We start from the raw sequence: 17003 nt of genomic DNA on the forward strand, positions 1-17003 counted from the left end.
GGGTCCGATACACTTTTTGACCGGAGTTGAGGGCGCATTTCGGCATCGCATATTGGCACGCTATTTCGATGGTGTTTTAAAAGCATTGGTGGGCACTGGGATGGGTTGAAACGGGTTAGCAGGCAGTCATCGGAACGGTTCAGGTGGTGCAGTCATTTGACTAACCTTGTCTCAGACACCCCACGTTATGGGATCTACGGAGTCAGCCTACAGAGATAATATTAGCACATCAGCAATTGATATGGGAATCGGATATTATTTTGAAATGGAGTTTTGTCACGAGCGAGCTAAGTCAGGCTGATGTTTTGTGCGGATGACTCGGAGTGACTGTTGAGGAGGATATGTATACCGTTGATACTTCACAAAGAGATCAGTTCATGACTTTCAACGTTCTCATGTCTCAAGCCTCTCGACCAAAACCCCCAAGGCAAAGACGCCGGGAAATCTATAGGACTCACAGTGTTCATATGGATACAGTGGGCTCACCCGAGCCGGAGCTCAGCAATGACAAGGACTCGGTTCATGTAAACCCAGGAAGGCCCCCGGGTCAACTTCCGCCACTGAATGATCACACGACAAATAGAGAACCTGAAGAAAAGCTTAGCGAAGATTTGACGGAAACAGAGGTGTCAAAGGCCAGATTTATTATTGATCCGGAAGGAGAATTCACTCATGATCAGACAACTGTCGACATTGTGACTGTTCCATGCCCTGGAGCGGATCCCCTTCGAACATGGAGTCGCGATGGCCTTATGAGTCGATACTACGGAGCATTGTCTATGCGCGACGCCGAAGGTGCAGCATCTGATGCTGACCGGCCAGCTCCATCATGGGTTCGCCAAGGACTTCGTCGTGAAGCGGATCGAGCTCGGATCCTGTTGTATGAGCATCCATCGACGACTGAGGATACGAGACTGAGTACCCTGGCTGATTCATTGCTGGAGGAGCTGGAAAGTTTGAGAAAAAGAGAGAAGCAGAAAAGACCGGTTGTGTTTGTGGGACATAGCATTGGCGGTATCATTGTCAAGATGGTGTTGACAAAGGCAAGCAGGGATCCGTCTTTTGAGGATATATACAGACAATGTTATGGTGCTGCATTCTTTGGTATGTATCCCATCTCTGGTTGGCCCTTGCTAACAGAATAGGCACTCCTCATCAAGGATCGAGTTACTTTGCCATGCCGAGTCTAGCAACTGGTATTCAGAATCTGCTTCAACTGTCAGCTCCTATGCCGACATCAATAACTGACGATCTTCGTGTGGGAAACACTCTGCTACTCCAACTCGACGACGACTTCAAATCGATATCACACGACTTTCGCATCTGGACGCTGTATGAGACCATCGACTCTCGCCTTTCAGGCAGCTCGGGAGATGTCTACTTCACCGCTCCACTAACCTCAATCAAGTCTGCTATTCTCGGCATGCGACAAGAGACCATTCTCCCACTTCAGAGTGATCATGCGAATATTGCCTCTTTCGGGCGACATAATGTGCACACGATGCGTCTGTTTCTGAAGCAGCTGTCGTCTCTCATCGGTCGTGCAGACGAGTACTCTCGTGAGGACGGAAATTGGTCTCTGAATCTTGAGCAAAAGGTCAATGTCGAGGTTCACGGATTCTTTGAAGATCCTCCAGGTCCATTGGATGTGGCGACGATTCGAGCTTGGTCTACACGACTGCCGCTTCGAGATTTCTTGAGAAAGGGACCAGAGGAGTGCTTGGCTGAGAGGTTGAACGAAGTCGAGACAGTTGATGAAGGCAGATTCTTGAGGAATCGAGGGAAAACAGCCACGCTGCCGACTGAGAAAGTTGCTGATGAAACACACGACAATCCCCTTGGGATCTCGCAAGGATCTGTCGAGTCTCCTCCTGCATCCCCTATCATAAGACCTGTTGATGCAGAAAAGAAAGGATCAGAGTCAGCACCGCACACAGGAGCAAGATCCCCTGTCACACCTTTATCACCAGCGGCTATTTCACCACCCACACACTACTCGACACCAATGCGACGTCCTTCGCCACTTATTCGTGCCAATTTTGAGCAGGATTTGGCTGTCGACCGTCTATCACCCCCTCCTCGAGGAAGAATGGGGCGATCTCTGAGTAGGTCTGTCAGCATGGGAACCCAAGCCTCACAATACGAGTACAAAGACTTTCCTCCATTCTCGCAGCGAAGTCGAAGTACAATCGAGGGCTTCAGTGATGATGATGATATCGATGCATCTCCGAGGCTGCCAGAAGCGATCGTTGCTATCCGAAAGGCTGCGAATGATGGTGAGAGGAGAGCCAGTGAGACAGTAATCGTGGATGAAGTACCTGTTGCGTTTTCGAAACCTCAGATCGAGACTCGCAAGTTTATGTGGGTTCATTTGCCATACAACAATCCTAGCTGGGTGACGGTAAGCAGTCTGAAGAGAGTTAGTTCATACGATTACTGACCTCTGTAGAAAATATTCGAGACTCTGCAGACAGCAAACAATCGCAACTACGCCCCCCTGTTTAATAGTGACTTCTGGGCGACAAGGCATTCTCGTGGGCGCCACTCTCAACACTATGCGTATTTTGCGAAACCAGGCTGTTACTTTTCTGCTCCTCGGCACAGTAAGTTGGGTCCTACCTTGAAATCCAAGCTAACCGTGTAGTGTCACCTCGAGGCCGATCTTCGAAACAGTCATCGATATCACCCAAACCAGAGGGTGGGGTCTATACTTGTCTCTTCCTCCCATATCTTCATTTCGACTCGTACAAACGACTCATTCGCCGACGAGAACTCATCCTTCAGCGTCTCGGCCATGGACGAGCTAGGCCTGTCCCCGAATCTGTGGCAAAGTCTGATTCCCTTGAATCACAGGTGATTTGGGAGTTTCTGGGCCACGATCCGCCGCTCAACTGTCGTCGAACGCTAGATCAGTACGGATATCCATCGTTGAGGGACACTCGGTCGCGAGACGATGATCAGATGCTGTACAAACTGACAAAGGAACGTACATTTGCTCCCGGTTTGGGCCCAGGACTTCATGGACAAATGTCAAACAGTAGTTCTGGGAGTAGCGGAAGCGGTAGTCGACGATCTAAGACAAGTAGCCAGGATGGGGAAGACGAGGAGGGTTGCGAGGACTCTATACTCAACGGTAACGTTCTCATGGTAGATCAGCTGTGGCTTTGGGCCATAGACTCTCGTAAGTCATCTATCCCTGCATGGAACTCAGCTGACCTTTAGATACCCTACTATCCTTCTTCCCAAAACGAGAGGGTGATGCTATTGAAGGGCCTCTGTATCAGCAGGCAGATCTTCGCGACAGCATCTTTAACGAAGTCAACGTCGATCTCACCCGACAATGCGAAAATGCTCTGGACCTGGCGGCATTAGCAGTCCTCCATGCTGTCACAGTCCTCCTCGACAGATCCTCGCACCCAGACCTGGAAGTGTTTCGAATCTTTGAAGAGGCCATCAGCGTTCTAGTATGTCACCTGTGCGGAATCACTCTGCCATCATTTTTAACCTTGCTAACCTTTAGACCGAAAAACTCACCTCTTCGCTCAAAACATTTCGCGCCGAAGGATTCCGTGACAAAGCGTCAGCCTACGAGCCAGTTGAGAACAAAGCTCGTTCCATCAGAGCACGCCATAAGGCCGAGGGCCGTCGAGCAGAAGAGGATAACCGGGATAACACATCGGCTCTCCTTGAACTTCGAGATATCGAAGACGAACTTTTGATTCTGGTTCATCTGTTTGAACGTCAGTCCAAAGTCGTCAGCTCTATGCTCTCCACTTACACTCGCCCGGAACTGCGTGACCGTACTGCAAATGGGAGACTGTTCCTGAGTGAAGCGATCAAGAAGGTCTCGGAGTATACACACCAAGCGCAAGAGATGATTCAGAGAGTTCGGAGTACAAGAAACGACTACGACAAACTCCTTCAGATGGTCCAGCGACAGGCACAGGTTGACGAGGTACGGCTAAGTAGGCTTCATGCCGACCTTGCGAGTGCACAAAGTCGCAGTGTCATGATCTTTACCACATTTACAGTCATCTTCCTCCCGTTGACCTTCTTTACCGGTCTCTTTGGTATGAACACTCAAGAATGGGGCGGTGAGAATAACCTGTCTCTCAAGACCATCGGGACAATCTCGTTGCCCGCAAGTTTCGCCCTAGTGGTATTTTCTCTTGTGGCAGCTTTTAGCACAAATGCTCGACTTCTGATCAAATGGCTTGCCCATGTGTACCGACACATGATGTCCTGGGTGTGGCGAACACTGTGTAAGCCTGCTGTTGCAAAAGTGGCCGATATGCTGCCACGAGGAAATGAGCGACAGAGGGAGGAGAGGGACTCAAGAAGTGGGAAGAGAGTTTTGAGAGAGGAAATGAGTGACTTTTGGGAAAGACATAGATTAGAGAGGGACAGAGGATACACGGTTCCAGAGAAGAACAAGAGAACGGTAGTGAGTGGTAAGAGTAGTTGGAGGAAGATGAAGTAGTACCATTACTGTAATACTGAATGCTCAAATTTCCTCGTTTCGGAACTGTGCTACAATTAGCTGCTGAATGCTTGCTCGATAAAAAGGCTGTGATGCTTGTCTACATCCATAGATCTACAGGGATACCCCAGTTTCACTAGAGCTGCACGTCATCCGGGAGCTAATCCCGTCAAGACAGGGGTAAACTTACATACTGGTCAGCGTATCGTTGCCTTATGATTGACGAATAGTTGACGTTGACTCATCCTAGGAGAGAAAAGAAAACCTAGGGCCTTGATCCTAAATAGCAAAAAGACCTAAGTAAATTAGCATAAGCTCAGGATAAGCTTAGGATAGCTTTGCTAAGCTCACGTCCTGTATCAAGGGCTGGTATTTTCTTGCTCCTCATGGTCATCCAAAGAAAAAGCAAAGCGACCACCCGCCCGGACTTTCCCGCGATGCGTGTTTCAGAATGATAGGTTGAGTGTGGAGGATGATGAGTTGGCAGCCTGCAGAAGGGTATATAATGCCGCAGTTCTCAGTCTCTCCGACTTGTGCCTGTTAAAGATCAGCTTGAAGAATACTTCTTTCATCACTTACATCCGTGTCAACATGGCCGACTCCCCTCGCTATGCAATGGGCACACAGTCCTCTCAGCGACGAACCAGCCCCATTCGTAAGGGACAGCCAGAACGTCCCAGTACTCCAACTCGTCGACCAACAACGCCTACCCTCGGCCGCCGGGGCTCCAACACTCCTCTTCGTCGTCAGGGATCGAATTCAACTCTCAACCGTCCTGTCACCTCCACTGCAACGGAGATACCAGATGGCGACCCCGTGAAAGTTGGTTGGGTCACCACACCAAAAACTGGTACATCGTCAGGAAGCCCAGAGACTCCAGCACGAATCTTACCTGCTATCCTCGAGAGTCCTCCTGTGATGCCATCCCCTCGGTCGCGACAAGTCTCTCGTGCTGGTATCACACCTCGCTCTCGACAGGTTTCGACCACCGATGCGGCTCCTCGTTCACGTCAGGTCTCGCAGACTCTACCGGTCCCAGAAGTTCATGTCACTCCCCATGTCGTCAGAGCGCCCGTGCTTGAAGTTGCTCCGACCGTCGTCAATGCTCCTCTTGTCAGAACGACACCGAGTGTAGGTCGTGCACCCAAAGTTCGATCGACTCCCAAGATCGCACTTGTTCCAAATGTCCGATCTTTGGTAGGCAGCGCTATCCTCCCGTCAACTGCAAAATCTCCTCGAACTGCCCAGAGCCCGGTGGTGGCATCTCCTCCTGTCGTTGTGACGATTTTTGCGGCCCGTGTTGTTCCTGGAGTTGCTCCCATCCCACTGTCAGCACCTCTGCCAGTTATTGCGCTGGTGCCTATCATCGTTAGGACTCTGGCTAATGCTTTCACGCCACGTGTTTCTGATACACCCAAGATTGCTCGGCCACCTTTGACTCAAGAAGCTCCCAAGTCGACGCTAGCTTCAAGGTCAGCGAAAGCTCCCAAGACTTTACCGCCGCCTCCCACTGAACTCCTCCTTGATCAGGCATAAAGTGGACTTTGGCAAATCGGAGTTCTTTAGGACATGCCAGCTGAAAGTTTCGGAAGGCCGTTGCGTCGACTAGCTTCTCTCGTGAAGCTCACCTAGCTCCATAGGTAGGCGCTTCAGGGATGGGATCAAGCTACCAATAAAGAAACGAGCTCCATCACCCTCTTCTAGTACAATTATAAAAATAAAATTAGAGGTACTGGATTTTTCGACGGCTTGATGCTCACCTCTCCAACGCCAATGATGCTAGTCTCTGTTTGTCTCTCGTCAATGCAGCGGATGCCCACAGAGCTGAAACTATCCCAGCAAGAGGCGTTGTTTGTCCAGCCACACACGGCCGCTTGTCATACCCAAACTCACTCCTTTATCCGGTACTCCCATAGTCATGTGTCGCGGGTATGACAAAGGTGGTCCGGTTTTGATAATCTGGGGGGTTAGGAAACAAGAGACTACCTTGGATTTTAGTGTAAGCCAGCATGTTGTATTCCCCCCAGGAGGCAATCAACTTTAGAAAATGATGTGTACATAACGCGAAAGGTTGCTCGCACTTTTGAAATGGGTAGACTTTGAAACAATCCTGCTTTCTTTCAAATTTTTCACACAGCGGCGGTCGCTTCATTGTTCTCAGAACATGGCTGGCCCTCGACGACCCAAGCGACTGCAGTCTTGCAGTAAACCTGACCAAGACAAAGTCCCCAAGATCGCAAGAGCGTCAAAAGATCAAGGAACCACGGACGAAGTGGTTCAAGGGGAGAACAAAAAGATTGGAGAGAGCGCCATGGAAGGACCTTTAGACCCAGGGGTCGGCAGAGTGAGTAGCCACTTTACAGCCATCTATATTCATTCTTAACTTACTTTTTCAAAGCCATCGCCAGAAGATGCATCGTCAAAAGATGCATTCCCGAACCGTGCATCAGAAGGAGCCCCAAAGTTCCCTCTTCAGGGCAGAGAATTGTTAAAAGACATGGAGCAAAGGGACGCACACGCCCAAGCTGAACGGAATAAATACAGGACCGAGGGTCTTGGCCGCTTCCAACGGGCTCTTCAATGGGACGTTGGTTTGGGTTACAGACAAGGCTACCTTTTCGAACTGTGGAACTACTTTGGTGGTCATATTAGAGGGTTCACAAAGCTGGGTGGTTTTCTGGATCTTCCCTGGGATAGACTTGACGAGGCCGTTCAGCAAAGGTTCATTGGATATTCACCCTGTGCCCGAGAGCTCTTTGAGGTACGTCTTGTACGCCAGTTTATGTTCGAACGGTGGATCTGGGAGATCATTGATGAGAACTTTTTCACTGCAAAGAGTCAGGACATCGAGTGGACGTCGCCATATTGGGAAGCTCAAGCTACAATGGAACGCTTCTTACGGGGTAAGAAAGATAAAAAAGAATGACCTGGTTCGCGAAACTGACCTTGGCCATAGAGAAAAACTTCCAACACGACGAGGAATTCCTGCGGTACCAGTATCCCAACTGGCGGTTCACCACAATCAGTTTCTATTACACCCTTAAGGAACGATCCAATCGGAAAGCACAATATTTCAGAGAAGCAAGGATTGAGCCGAGATGCGTGGTCAAGATCTTGAAGAAAGCTCTTGGCCAATACTTCCCTGAGAATCCAGGCCTCTTTGAAGAGGAGATCTCAATCATCGCAAACGTGGTTGCCGAGTTCGAGTTACTCTTCGACTGCGGTCGCCAGACTCTTCGACTTATGTTTCATGACCCCAATACCAAGGAGGCATGTGGATTTCCATTTTCAGCCAAAGCCGAGGGATTCGACACTCAAGTCGTGATGAGATCAGTTGGCCCCGAGGGCGAAGCCGACCTCAATGGTCTGCCTGTCCAACTGGTTGTGTCGCCTATGCTGGTGTTTTATGGGAATAAAGATGGATGGGATTACCACGTTCCGGCTGTCGCAGTTCCTATGCGAGTGTGTGTTGGGTACCTTGGCGGCTGTGAGCAGGACGAGGTGGTTGAGACGGATGAGGATGGAGAGGGGGACGGAGAAGAGGTGGCGAAGATCATCAAGGATAAAGAGGGCGTCACAAAGGATGAGGATGGGAAGAACATCGAGGACGAGGACGAGGAGTAAGCACAGAGGAGCTCCTCCACTGGAAATCTGATTCAGGCGGTGATATTCGGCCTGGTCATATATTCCTCTGGGTCTCTGATTGCATGTAGAACGTGATTTTTTCTAGATCATTGGCTTGTCTTTTTTAATTTCAATCGTATTTTTGATAAGAGACGGGGCGGCGCATAGCGTAGCGATGATGACTCTAGCGGGAAAAAGTGAGGCTCCAGATCATCCATCTCGGCGTAAACTTGGTGTTGACGAGAGTGGGGCGACAGCCCGTCTTTCTCCACGTGACCTGGAGAAAATGTTGGCGGCCAAGCTTCACGTTTAGCCCATCTTGGTGAACATCAGATGCAATTCGAGCCCGGCTTGTTCCCATTCATCACCATGGCCCTCCAACCCTACCGCTCCGGCCTATGGCGGAGCAGCCATGCCGCCCGAGCCCTCATTCCCTGCGTGCGCACCTACGCTACCGACTCGACACCCGAATCCTTCAAGACCAAGACCCCGTCTTCCTCTGGTGTAGTGCCACGATGGAGCCAGACGCCTGCTGCTATGAAGGCGCCGCTGCAACTCGACTGGGCAAAGAATCCCCAGAACAAGGTCTGGACTGTCAACAGCGACCCCAAGAAGTTGGACGAGGTATACGAGCGCCTGCTGGGTCCTGGGGGCAGCAAACTCCTGCCCGAGGAGCTCAAGTGGTTGGCTGTCACGCACAAGAGCTTTGATCAGGGGCGGAGAGGATTTAACGACCGATTGGCACTTTTAGGTGGGTGGGACGACGGAGAATTGTTGGCCTATGCTGACTCTACCAGGACGAATGGCTCTTGTCATGGAGACAACAAAGACAATTGTTGCGCAAGGTCCACTTGGGACGCCGAGTTTCGATGACGGATTTGATCGCCAGCCATTCGTGCATTCAAATTTACAATCGGTAGACAATCTCTCTGTCAAAGGACCCAAGGACATCGTCGGCAAGGAGAGACTATCTGGTTTGGCAGCTGAAGTGGGACTGATCGATGTTGTGCGGTGGAAGCCCAAACAGGTACATACATCTTCTGTCCGCAGTAACTCGACTAACGTGCTGTAGGTTCAAAAACTCCGAGCTTCTGGTGCCGATGTCGTGCTCAACGGTGCCATCATGGCCATCATCGGTGCCATCACATTACAGCATGGAGCAGTGGTGGCATCACAGGTTATCAGAGAGAGGATATTGTCAAGACTACAGGATTGAGCATGGTGAGTGGGTTAATCTGTATCATATCTGTACCATAGAAGGTCTGGACCTGTACATGACAGTCTGCATGCTTGATTCAAGCCGATTAAAGACCATATCATCGTTCATAAAGCCCAGCAACAAGAAGCATCCATTTACGCACATATTCTGTCTAATGAACAAAGATCTATCGCTGAATTAGGCGCTCCAGTGACTGCAGGGCCATGGATGCACAGGGGTTGCACAAACTGAAGAGACGCAAATGTTGATCAATTGACTGGAGACCGTATTGCTTACCTACCACTGTCCTGTGAAGCTTGGCAAGATATAGGGATTCACGGATCTTCAGAGACTCAAGGTAGAACTTCACATGTACATTGCCAAAGAGGCACATCTCAATTAAGATCGCTTAATCTTTCCATTGGTTCAAGTCGAAAGACTTCTAAGCGACGACTGCATTCGGTAGGATCCGTCAAAAAGAGGAAGTATGTCTAGTCGGTTCTGTTTTAAAAATATTGTGGTGAGAACTGACATGAGTGAGATCAACATTTTCAATGGGCACTGATGATCTACACTCAATAAGAGTATCATCAATAAAATGGCAATATAGCTGCTCGGATACATTGCATAAGCTTGCTTATGATACCATTTTGTCAGCTGTGATCTTGTTCCGAAGTGAGCCCAAGAATGGCATTGAGATGAAGGCTCATCATACCACAATGTTCACGGAAGAAAATGAAGAAAAAAGTGCACTATTTGCTTTGGAGGCTCTCAACTACGGAAAGCTCACTTATTTATCACGCATGCTTTCGTCATTCTTACTCCGTGTAACGCACCACATTCATTAGTACTAGGCTATAGTATTTTAAAGCGGCTTAAACCTGCTCTCATCTCATGATGAGTGAATGAACATTTGGTACAGGTTAACATCTCTGATAAGATTCCAGATTGCCGTCCCCATTAAGCCTAACGCCGGTGTAAAGGTGTGAATCTCAACACCAAAATTGTCTTACAATTTAATCACGAGAGCCTCTTCCACATGACCATAATCACCCAACTCATAATATGACTTTAATCGCTTTCTCTTCTCATCATCGTTAACTCACCAAAACCACCAACATGCCTCGGAAAGCACCTATTCACCACTATTCATATCGCTCCCTAATCATCCCACCAATCCTCCTAGCAGCAGCAACCATCGTCGCTCTCTTCCTCCACTCAGACGTCAACTTTGCTCTTCTCTGGTCCCAATGCCACTCCCACGCTCGTCTCCCAGGCGTTAGCCGCATACCAGGTCTGGGAACACCTCTATGCTATCTCATCAGCTTCTTCCGCGCTGCGCTTCTCTCACTGCGCAGTCGCACCGTCATGGGCGTTGTTCTAGCATTTATCGGCGGTCTCTTGACAGTGAGCACTGTCGAATCAGCGCGTATCTGCAATGCGCCAAATGCTCTCATCGCGTATCCTACTGGTCCGTGGTTGGTGTTTGATCTTGTGGGTGGTGCTGTCGTTTGGGAGCTTGTTATTATTCCTGCGTTTCTGCATCGTGCGAGAAGTGTGTCTCTTGACTTCCCCACAGTGTCTCCACAGTGCCATATACTGTCACCCTTTATAAAGAAACTGCAGGGGTAGAGTGCTCAGGTTTTATTTTCCTTCTACATTCACACCACCACCATCACACTACCACCACAATCTGCACCCCATCAATCCACAGTTCATCAACCCTTGTCCATCAACCCTGTCCATCAAACATCTCCCCCATCCCATCATCATCATCAGATTTCATGATGGACAACAATTCCAGTGCCCCCACTATCCCAGGTGCTGGGTCGCTCCCCCCGCCATTTGACCAGGTTGAGAATCATCTCGGTCAGGCTATTGTCATCGCTGTCGATCAAGCTGTCGCTCGCGCTACGTCTGAAACTTGGGATGCAAAGCTCCAAACCATGCGAACTCAGCTCGCCAACGAACTTACTGTCGCTATCAACGACGTCGTTCACAACGCTCTCAAGGGCCCTCTCGAGGAGTGGCTGAAGGATCGCAAGTCCATGGATTTTCGCCTTCGAAACCTTGAAGCCGCCCAGCGCTAAGGTGTGTATCTATTATTAAATCATAGATGATGGTTGCTAACTCTGTTTTCAAGCCGCTACTCAACTATCACTATCGCTTAATGACAAGGTCTATCATTTTCTTTATTGAAGTCAACTCCCAGTTCATCTTCTGGACCGTTCTGTACTGGATGTTGGTGGAGGTTGGGTGGCGGGTTCCTTTGACAACAATCACCACCTCCTTTGTTGTTGGACCTGGCGCTAGGACGTGCGTTGGGTGGATATACCGAGAAGCTCATTCATCACGACAATGAGCAAGACAATGGAGACAACGCTCAAACAGCAGATGAGGAGACACCTTTGTTGCAATGACGATACCATGATATTACTTTTATAGCCCTAATTCCTAGACATGCTTCATGACTGAGATCTTGAGCGTGACTGAACTCAAGATCTTGAACGTACGCACAAGAAGAGTTCTTCAGGCTGCTGCAACTGTATATACCGAGTCCTGTACCCAAGTAGACCAAGCATCTCAAGATCACACCTTCACAAGGCATCAATGGATCCTGGCACTACCAACAGACTAGCCTGCCGACGGATAAACCGCTGGGACGTACCCCACGTCAAATACATCATCCATCATGATCTCGGCCGTTTCACGCCCGGATTTCAACGTCCGAGGAGGGGGGAAACTACATTTGGAGCCAAGCGTCTCGGCAAGACTTGATCAGGCAGGTCAGTAGGCACAAGCTCATCTGACTGGATGCACAACATGTCGACTACTTAAATTCTCCCGAAGCTCCCGCTGGTGAGAAGTAGTCTATGATTCGATGATACCCTGCATCGTTTGATGCCTTCTCCGCAGCTGCGGCCCCTCCCCCAGGTTTTAGCGGCGAGCCCCTCTTCCGGGGCGGCTAATAGAACCCCGGGAGAACAGGACAGGAGCTGTAGTTAGTAGGTAGCTGCGGGAGCTGGAGGAACGGGGGATACATACCCGACACATGACACAGAGACAATAACGCAACCCCTCGATTGCTTTGTCTCTTGTTTTTATTCCCTCTCTTTTGGAATTCTCACGTTTTGACTGTTTTGTCGTCTTGTTTGGATACACAGGCCTCGAAAGTTCGGCACTCGAGGTCACGGAGCTAAGCGATCCACTCGTTCCGGTCTCGCAATCGCTCTCATGATTCTTTAATCATGGCATCCCAAATGCTTCGCCCGCTGGCCTCGTCCGCGGTCCCAGCGTCAGCTTCCGAGCTGTGCGCCTCGTCCTTCTTTATCCAGAAGCAATTGAAAGGATATCGAGTCCAAGGTAGGCTTTTCCGACTGTCGAAGCTCATAGCTAATGAGCTTCAGATGTCCTCTCTCGTCGCAAGCAATGGCACAGCACCGTGAGAGCTTCACCTCGACAGCACGCTCTTGTCGCAGACGTCCCCAAGTCTCTCGCACTGATCCACCATGCTTCTGCGCCTCCTCGCAAATATTCCACCGTGGTTCTTCCCAAGACAACTCCCTATGATCATCTCGTCGTCGGTGTCCCAACCGAGATCTTCCCTGGGGAGCGCCGTGTAGCTCTCACGCCTGCTAATGTTGCACTCCTCAAGAAAAAGGGCTTCAAGCAGGTTCTCGTTGAACGTGGTGCCGGTACATCTGCTGATTTTCTTGATGCCGCTTATGAGAAAGCCGGCGCAACTCTTGTCAATGGTCCCAAGGAAGTCTGGTCCAACTCAGACATTGTTCTCAAAGTCCGCGGTCCCGGTCTTGGAGAGGTTGAATCCATGAAAGAAGGCCAAACCATCATTTCGTTCCTCCAGCCCGCTCAGAACAAAGAACTCGTCGAAAAGATTGCCGCTCGAAAAGCTACCAGTTTCGCCATGGACATGATTCCCCGTATCTCCCGAGCCCAGGTCTTTGATGCCCTGAGCAGCATGGCCAACATTGCCGGCTACAAAGCTGTTCTCGAAGCGTCCAATGTCTTTGGTAGATTCCTCACTGGTCAAGTCACTGCTGCTGGAAAGATTCCTCCATGCAAGGTTTTGGTTATCGGTGCTGGCGTTGCTGGCCTGAGTGCTATCGCTACTGCTCGTCGTATGGGTGCCATTGTCCGTGGTTTCGATACTCGATCTGCTGCTCGCGAACAGGTTCAATCTCTTGGAGCTGAATTCATCGAAGTTGAACTCGAAGAGGATGGGTCTGGAGCTGGTGGATACGCCAAGGAAATGAGCAAGGAATTTATCGAAGCTGAAATGAAGCTGTTCAAAGACCAAGCCAAGGAAGTCGACATTATCATCACCACTGCATTGATCCCTGGAAAGCCTGCCCCGAAACTGCTCAAGAACGATATCCTCGATGTTATGAAACCTGGAAGTGTCATTGTCGATCTGGCTGCTGAAGCTGGAGGTAACTGTGAAGCTACAAAGAAGGGTGAACTAGCCGTCTACAACGATGTCAAGATTATTGGTATGCACACCCCTTATCATTGACGAAGGAGTACTGACATCTTAGGATACACTGATCTTCCCTCTCGTCTGCCAACTCAGTCCTCGACCCTCTACTCCAACAACATCACCAAGTTTCTGCTCTCCATGACCCCTGAACCCAACGCTTTCGGCATTGATCTATCAGATGAAGTCGTCCGAGGTGCAATCGTCACCCAGGAAGGAGATATTCTGCCCCCCGCTCCTCGCGCAGCACCTCCCCCTCCTCCCGTAAAGGCCGAGGCAACTGAAGCGACCCCTGAACCTGTAGCTCTGACTCCCTGGCAAAAGAAGACCCGTGAAGTTGCTGGTGTCACTGCTGGCATGGGTAGTATCTTGGCTCTGGGAAAATGGACCAGCCCACTTCTCATGTCCAACGCTTTCACCTTTGCTCTGGCTAGTCTTATTGGATATCGTGCTGTCTGGGGTGTTGCTCCTGCGCTTCACTCTCCTTTGATGAGTGTCACCAATGCTATTTCCGGTATGGTCGGTATTGGTGGTTTGTTCATCCTTGGTGGTGGATTTCTGCCCGAGACTATTCCTCAAGCTTTTGGTGCTCTCAGTGTTTTACTGGCTTTTGTCAATGTCGGTGGTGGTTTCGTGATCACCAAGCGTATGCTGGATATGTTCAAGCGTGAGTCATTTGATCTTTAACTCAACACAGCTAACAGGAATAGGACCTACGGACCCCCCTGAGTACCCCTGGCTCTATGCAATTCCTGCTGTTGTTTGCGGTGGTGGTTTTGTGGCTGCTGCATCAACTGGCGCTGCTGGTCTCGTTCAGGCCGGTTATCTCGTCAGCTCTGTTCTCTGCATTGGTTCCATCTCCAGTCTCGCTTCCCAAGCCACTGCTCGCATGGGTAATGCTCTCGGTATTCTCGGTGTCGGCACAGGTGTGTTGGCCAGTCTTCTCGCTGCTGGCTTTACCCCTGAAGTCCTCACTCAGTTTGGTGGTCTTGCTGCACTCGGTACCATCGCTGGTATGCTCATAGGAAAGCGAATCACCCCCACTGACCTCCCCCAAACTGTCGCTGCCCTTCACTCCGTGGTTGGTCTGGCTGCCGTCTTGACTAGTATCGGTAGTGTCATGGCTGATGTCATGGACCCTTCCACTCTGCACCTCGTCACAGCTTACCTTGGAGTCGTCATCGGTGGCATCACGTTTACTGGATCTATAGTCGCGTTCCTCAAGCTCGCCGGCAGGATGACATCCAAGCCAAAGATTCTACCTGGACGTCATATCATCAACTCAGGATTACTCGCAAGCAACGCAGCCACCATGGGAGCCTTCATCACAATGGCCCCAGGGAACCCCTTGGTTGCAGCTGGAGCACTCGCTGGAAGCACTGTTTTGAGCTTCATCAAGGGATACACTACCACATCTGCCATTGGAGGTGCTGACATGCCCGTCGTCATCACTGTTTTGAACGCATACAGTGGTTTCGCTCTTGTCGCAGAGGGTTTCATGCTTGAGAACCCCCTTCTCACCACTGTTGGAGCCCTGATCGGCGTATCTGGTTCAATTCTATCGTACATCATGTGCGTCGCCATGAACAGATCACTGACAAACGTTCTCTTTGGAGGTCTGGGCACGCCAACTGCTGTACAAGAGTTTAAACCTCAGGGAGAAGTCACTCAGACCTCTGTAGATGACCTTGCCGATGCACTTCTCAACTCTGAAAAGGTCATTCTCATTGTTGGTTACGGTATGGCCGTTGCCAAGGCCCAATACGCCATCTCAGACATTGTCAAGACTCTTCGATCCAAGGGTATCACTGTCCGTTTCGCCATTCACCCTGTCGCAGGTCGCATGCCTGGTCAGTGCAACGTTCTTCTCGCTGAAGCCAGTGTGCCATATGACATCGTCCTGGAAATGGACGAGATCAACGATGACTTCCCCGAGACTGACCTGGCTGTTGTCATTGGTGCCAACGATACCGTCAACCCTATTGCTCTGGAAAAGGGCAGCTCTATTGAGGGTATGCCTGTGCTGCATGCCTGGAAAGCCAAGCAGGTTGTCGTCATGAAGAGAGGCATGGCCAGTGGTTACGGTAAGTCATCCGCCCCGTATTCGAATACAGCTAACGAAAGCAGCTGATGTTCCAAACCCCATGTTTTACATGCCCAACGCAAAGATGCTGTTTGGAGACGCTAGAGTGACTTGTGAAGGTTAGTATCCCGTCCATCCTTCAAACTCCGCTGACCATTTAGCCATCAAATCTGCAATTGAAGCAAAGTCGTAGATCGTGATTTCTTATGTAGTTCGTATAAGAGAAGGATCTGAAAGACCATAGAGTGCACATTTTCTAGATCTTATACCATTTTTAGCTGTAGAACTAGCAGCTTCTGAATTCAATGCTTGGGTTTCTCGATTGAACCTCTACGCGAATTTATGTACACCTGACCACTCATCCTCATGCCCGGGGCGCCGCCACAGGCTCCCATGCCGAGATCTTGGACTTGGAACTAAAACGGTCAGAACTTTGTCTCCTGCGGAAGGCGAAACATACGTGTTGTAAGTCTTGAAAGCGCCGCGGGTCTGGGTAAAGTTGGGGAGGGCGCGTGAGGGCTCAAAGGCTCGGACACCGGTTTGTAGTAGGGGGTCCTCGGTAGGAGGCTTGTCGACGCTGTAGCTGATCCAGGCGTGCCATCCAGGCTCAATGTGAGCGGCGTCGTAGTCGTGCTTGGCGTACTCGACCCAGCGTGTTCGGAGGGGGAGTTCCTCGTTGTTCTCGAAGAACTTGTTGCCGGCGCGATCGGTGCCAATCAGACGACCAGCCTTGGTGTCACCTGCGGATGTCAGCGGATGATTCGGTGGATAATCGAGGAAGCGTACCGATGTACTATTCGAGAGAAACAGGCGTCGTTAGCCAAGTTGAGGATCGTTCGGTCAGGTACATACCAGCATCTGGACAAAGTAGTCCTACTCAAGTTAGCATTGGCTCATTGACGGTTGACAGCAGACATGCCTTGATTCCAACCTTGCGCAGGTTGGACAATGTTCGTGAGATTGTCGACATGATGGCGGTTGAGCGACAATTGACCTCAGCGGGATGATTGTTGATAGCTCGTCGATGATGTGAGGTTTGAAGATTACCGCGGATCAACTTCGGCAGATTGAGAGTTCGTGACGGCATGGGTACGTACCACGAAGCCCAACCAGAAATTCTAGC

At 50.2% G+C, this 17003-nt stretch overlaps 8 protein-coding genes across 8 annotated transcripts; 6 read left to right on the forward strand and 2 right to left on the reverse strand.

The window, feature by feature from the left end:
• Positions 1-377: 377 nt before the first annotated feature.
• On the forward strand, positions 378-4525 carry FVEG_06654 (hypothetical protein; the record flags this gene model as incomplete). Its single annotated transcript, XM_018895058.1, has 6 exons — positions 378-1104; positions 1146-2401; positions 2450-2603; positions 2645-3181; positions 3223-3464; positions 3521-4525. The coding sequence occupies 6 exons, from the start codon at positions 378-380 to the stop codon at positions 4478-4480; spliced, it is 3876 nt and encodes a 1291-aa protein (XP_018752249.1). The 3' UTR covers positions 4481-4525.
• FVEG_15914 (hypothetical protein) lies at positions 2177-8306 on the reverse strand. The gene is made up of 15 exons (XM_018905140.1): positions 7426-8306; positions 6869-7308; positions 6241-6801; positions 5373-6180; positions 5060-5327; positions 4832-5010; positions 4671-4776; positions 4484-4525; positions 3863-4242; positions 3779-3817; positions 2991-3730; positions 2620-2891; positions 2442-2553; positions 2319-2391; positions 2177-2264 (listed from the first exon to the last, which is right to left on the reverse strand). Exon 4 carries the CDS (start codon positions 5845-5847, stop codon positions 5524-5526), a length of 324 nt encoding a protein of 107 aa, XP_018752250.1. The 5' UTR covers positions 5848-6180; positions 6241-6801; positions 6869-7308; positions 7426-8306; the 3' UTR covers positions 2177-2264; positions 2319-2391; positions 2442-2553; positions 2620-2891; positions 2991-3730; positions 3779-3817; positions 3863-4242; positions 4484-4525; positions 4671-4776; positions 4832-5010; positions 5060-5327; positions 5373-5523.
• FVEG_06656 (hypothetical protein) lies at positions 6645-8104 on the forward strand (the record flags this gene model as incomplete). Its single annotated transcript, XM_018895059.1, has 3 exons — positions 6645-6824; positions 6879-7383; positions 7437-8104. 3 exons carry the CDS (start codon positions 6645-6647, stop codon positions 8102-8104), a joined length of 1353 nt encoding a protein of 450 aa, XP_018752251.1.
• Positions 8307-8417: 111 nt separating the features above from the next.
• Positions 8418-9913, forward strand: FVEG_06657 (hypothetical protein). The gene is made up of 3 exons (XM_018895060.1): positions 8418-8855; positions 8902-9131; positions 9177-9913. Exons 1-3 carry the CDS (start codon positions 8438-8440, stop codon positions 9318-9320), a joined length of 792 nt encoding a protein of 263 aa, XP_018752252.1. The 5' UTR covers positions 8418-8437; the 3' UTR covers positions 9321-9913.
• A 508-nt stretch (positions 9914-10421) lies between these two features.
• On the forward strand, positions 10422-10934 carry FVEG_15915 (hypothetical protein; the record flags this gene model as incomplete). Its single annotated transcript, XM_018905141.1, has 1 exon — positions 10422-10934. One exon carries the CDS (start codon positions 10422-10424, stop codon positions 10932-10934), a length of 513 nt encoding a protein of 170 aa, XP_018752253.1.
• Positions 10935-11086: 152 nt separating this feature from the next.
• On the forward strand, positions 11087-11392 carry FVEG_06658 (hypothetical protein; the record flags this gene model as incomplete). The annotated part of the gene is made up of 1 exon (XM_018895061.1): positions 11087-11392. One exon carries the CDS (start codon positions 11087-11089, stop codon positions 11390-11392), a length of 306 nt encoding a protein of 101 aa, XP_018752254.1.
• Positions 11393-12550: 1158 nt separating this feature from the next.
• On the forward strand, positions 12551-16073 carry FVEG_06659 (hypothetical protein; the record flags this gene model as incomplete). The annotated part of the gene is made up of 6 exons (XM_018895062.1): positions 12551-12665; positions 12710-13813; positions 13859-14464; positions 14508-15881; positions 15925-15999; positions 16042-16073. The coding sequence occupies 6 exons, from the start codon at positions 12551-12553 to the stop codon at positions 16071-16073; spliced, it is 3306 nt and encodes a 1101-aa protein (XP_018752255.1).
• FVEG_06660 (NADH-ubiquinone oxidoreductase subunit) lies at positions 15931-16935 on the reverse strand. Its single transcript, XM_018895063.1, has 5 exons — positions 16800-16935; positions 16733-16753; positions 16667-16673; positions 16341-16620; positions 15931-16296 (listed from the first exon to the last, which is right to left on the reverse strand). Exons 1-5 carry the CDS (start codon positions 16848-16850, stop codon positions 16245-16247), a joined length of 411 nt encoding a protein of 136 aa, XP_018752256.1. The 5' UTR covers positions 16851-16935; the 3' UTR covers positions 15931-16244.
• Between the last annotated feature and the right edge of the window lie 68 nt (positions 16936-17003).

This window comes from Fusarium verticillioides, chromosome 7 (assembly GCF_000149555.1).
Source record: "Fusarium verticillioides 7600 chromosome 7, whole genome shotgun sequence".
Classification (NCBI taxonomy): domain Eukaryota; kingdom Fungi; phylum Ascomycota; class Sordariomycetes; order Hypocreales; family Nectriaceae; genus Fusarium; species Fusarium verticillioides.

Coding starts and splice junctions, on each gene's coding strand:
- FVEG_15914 (XM_018905140.1), bottom strand. CDS start 5,847: ATGATAGGCACCAGCGCAATAACTGGCAGAGGTGCTGACAGTGGGATG.
- FVEG_06657 (XM_018895060.1), top strand. CDS start 8,438: ATGCAATTCGAGCCCGGCTTGTTCCCATTCATCACCATGGCCCTCCAA. Junction 8,856..8,901: donor CGACCGATTGGCACTTTTAG/GTGGGTGGGACG, acceptor TGACTCTACCAG/GACGAATGGCTCTTGTCATG. Junction 9,132..9,176: donor TGCGGTGGAAGCCCAAACAG/GTACATACATCT, acceptor AACGTGCTGTAG/GTTCAAAAACTCCGAGCTTC.
- FVEG_06660 (XM_018895063.1), bottom strand. CDS start 16,850: ATGTCGACAATCTCACGAACATTGTCCAACCTGCGCAAGGTTGGAATC. Junction 16,754..16,799: donor TGCGCAAGGTTGGAATCAAG/GCATGTCTGCTG, acceptor TAACTTGAGTAG/GACTACTTTGTCCAGATGCT. Junction 16,297..16,340: donor GCTTTCAAGACTTACAACAC/GTATGTTTCGCC, acceptor TGACCGTTTTAG/TTCCAAGTCCAAGATCTCGG.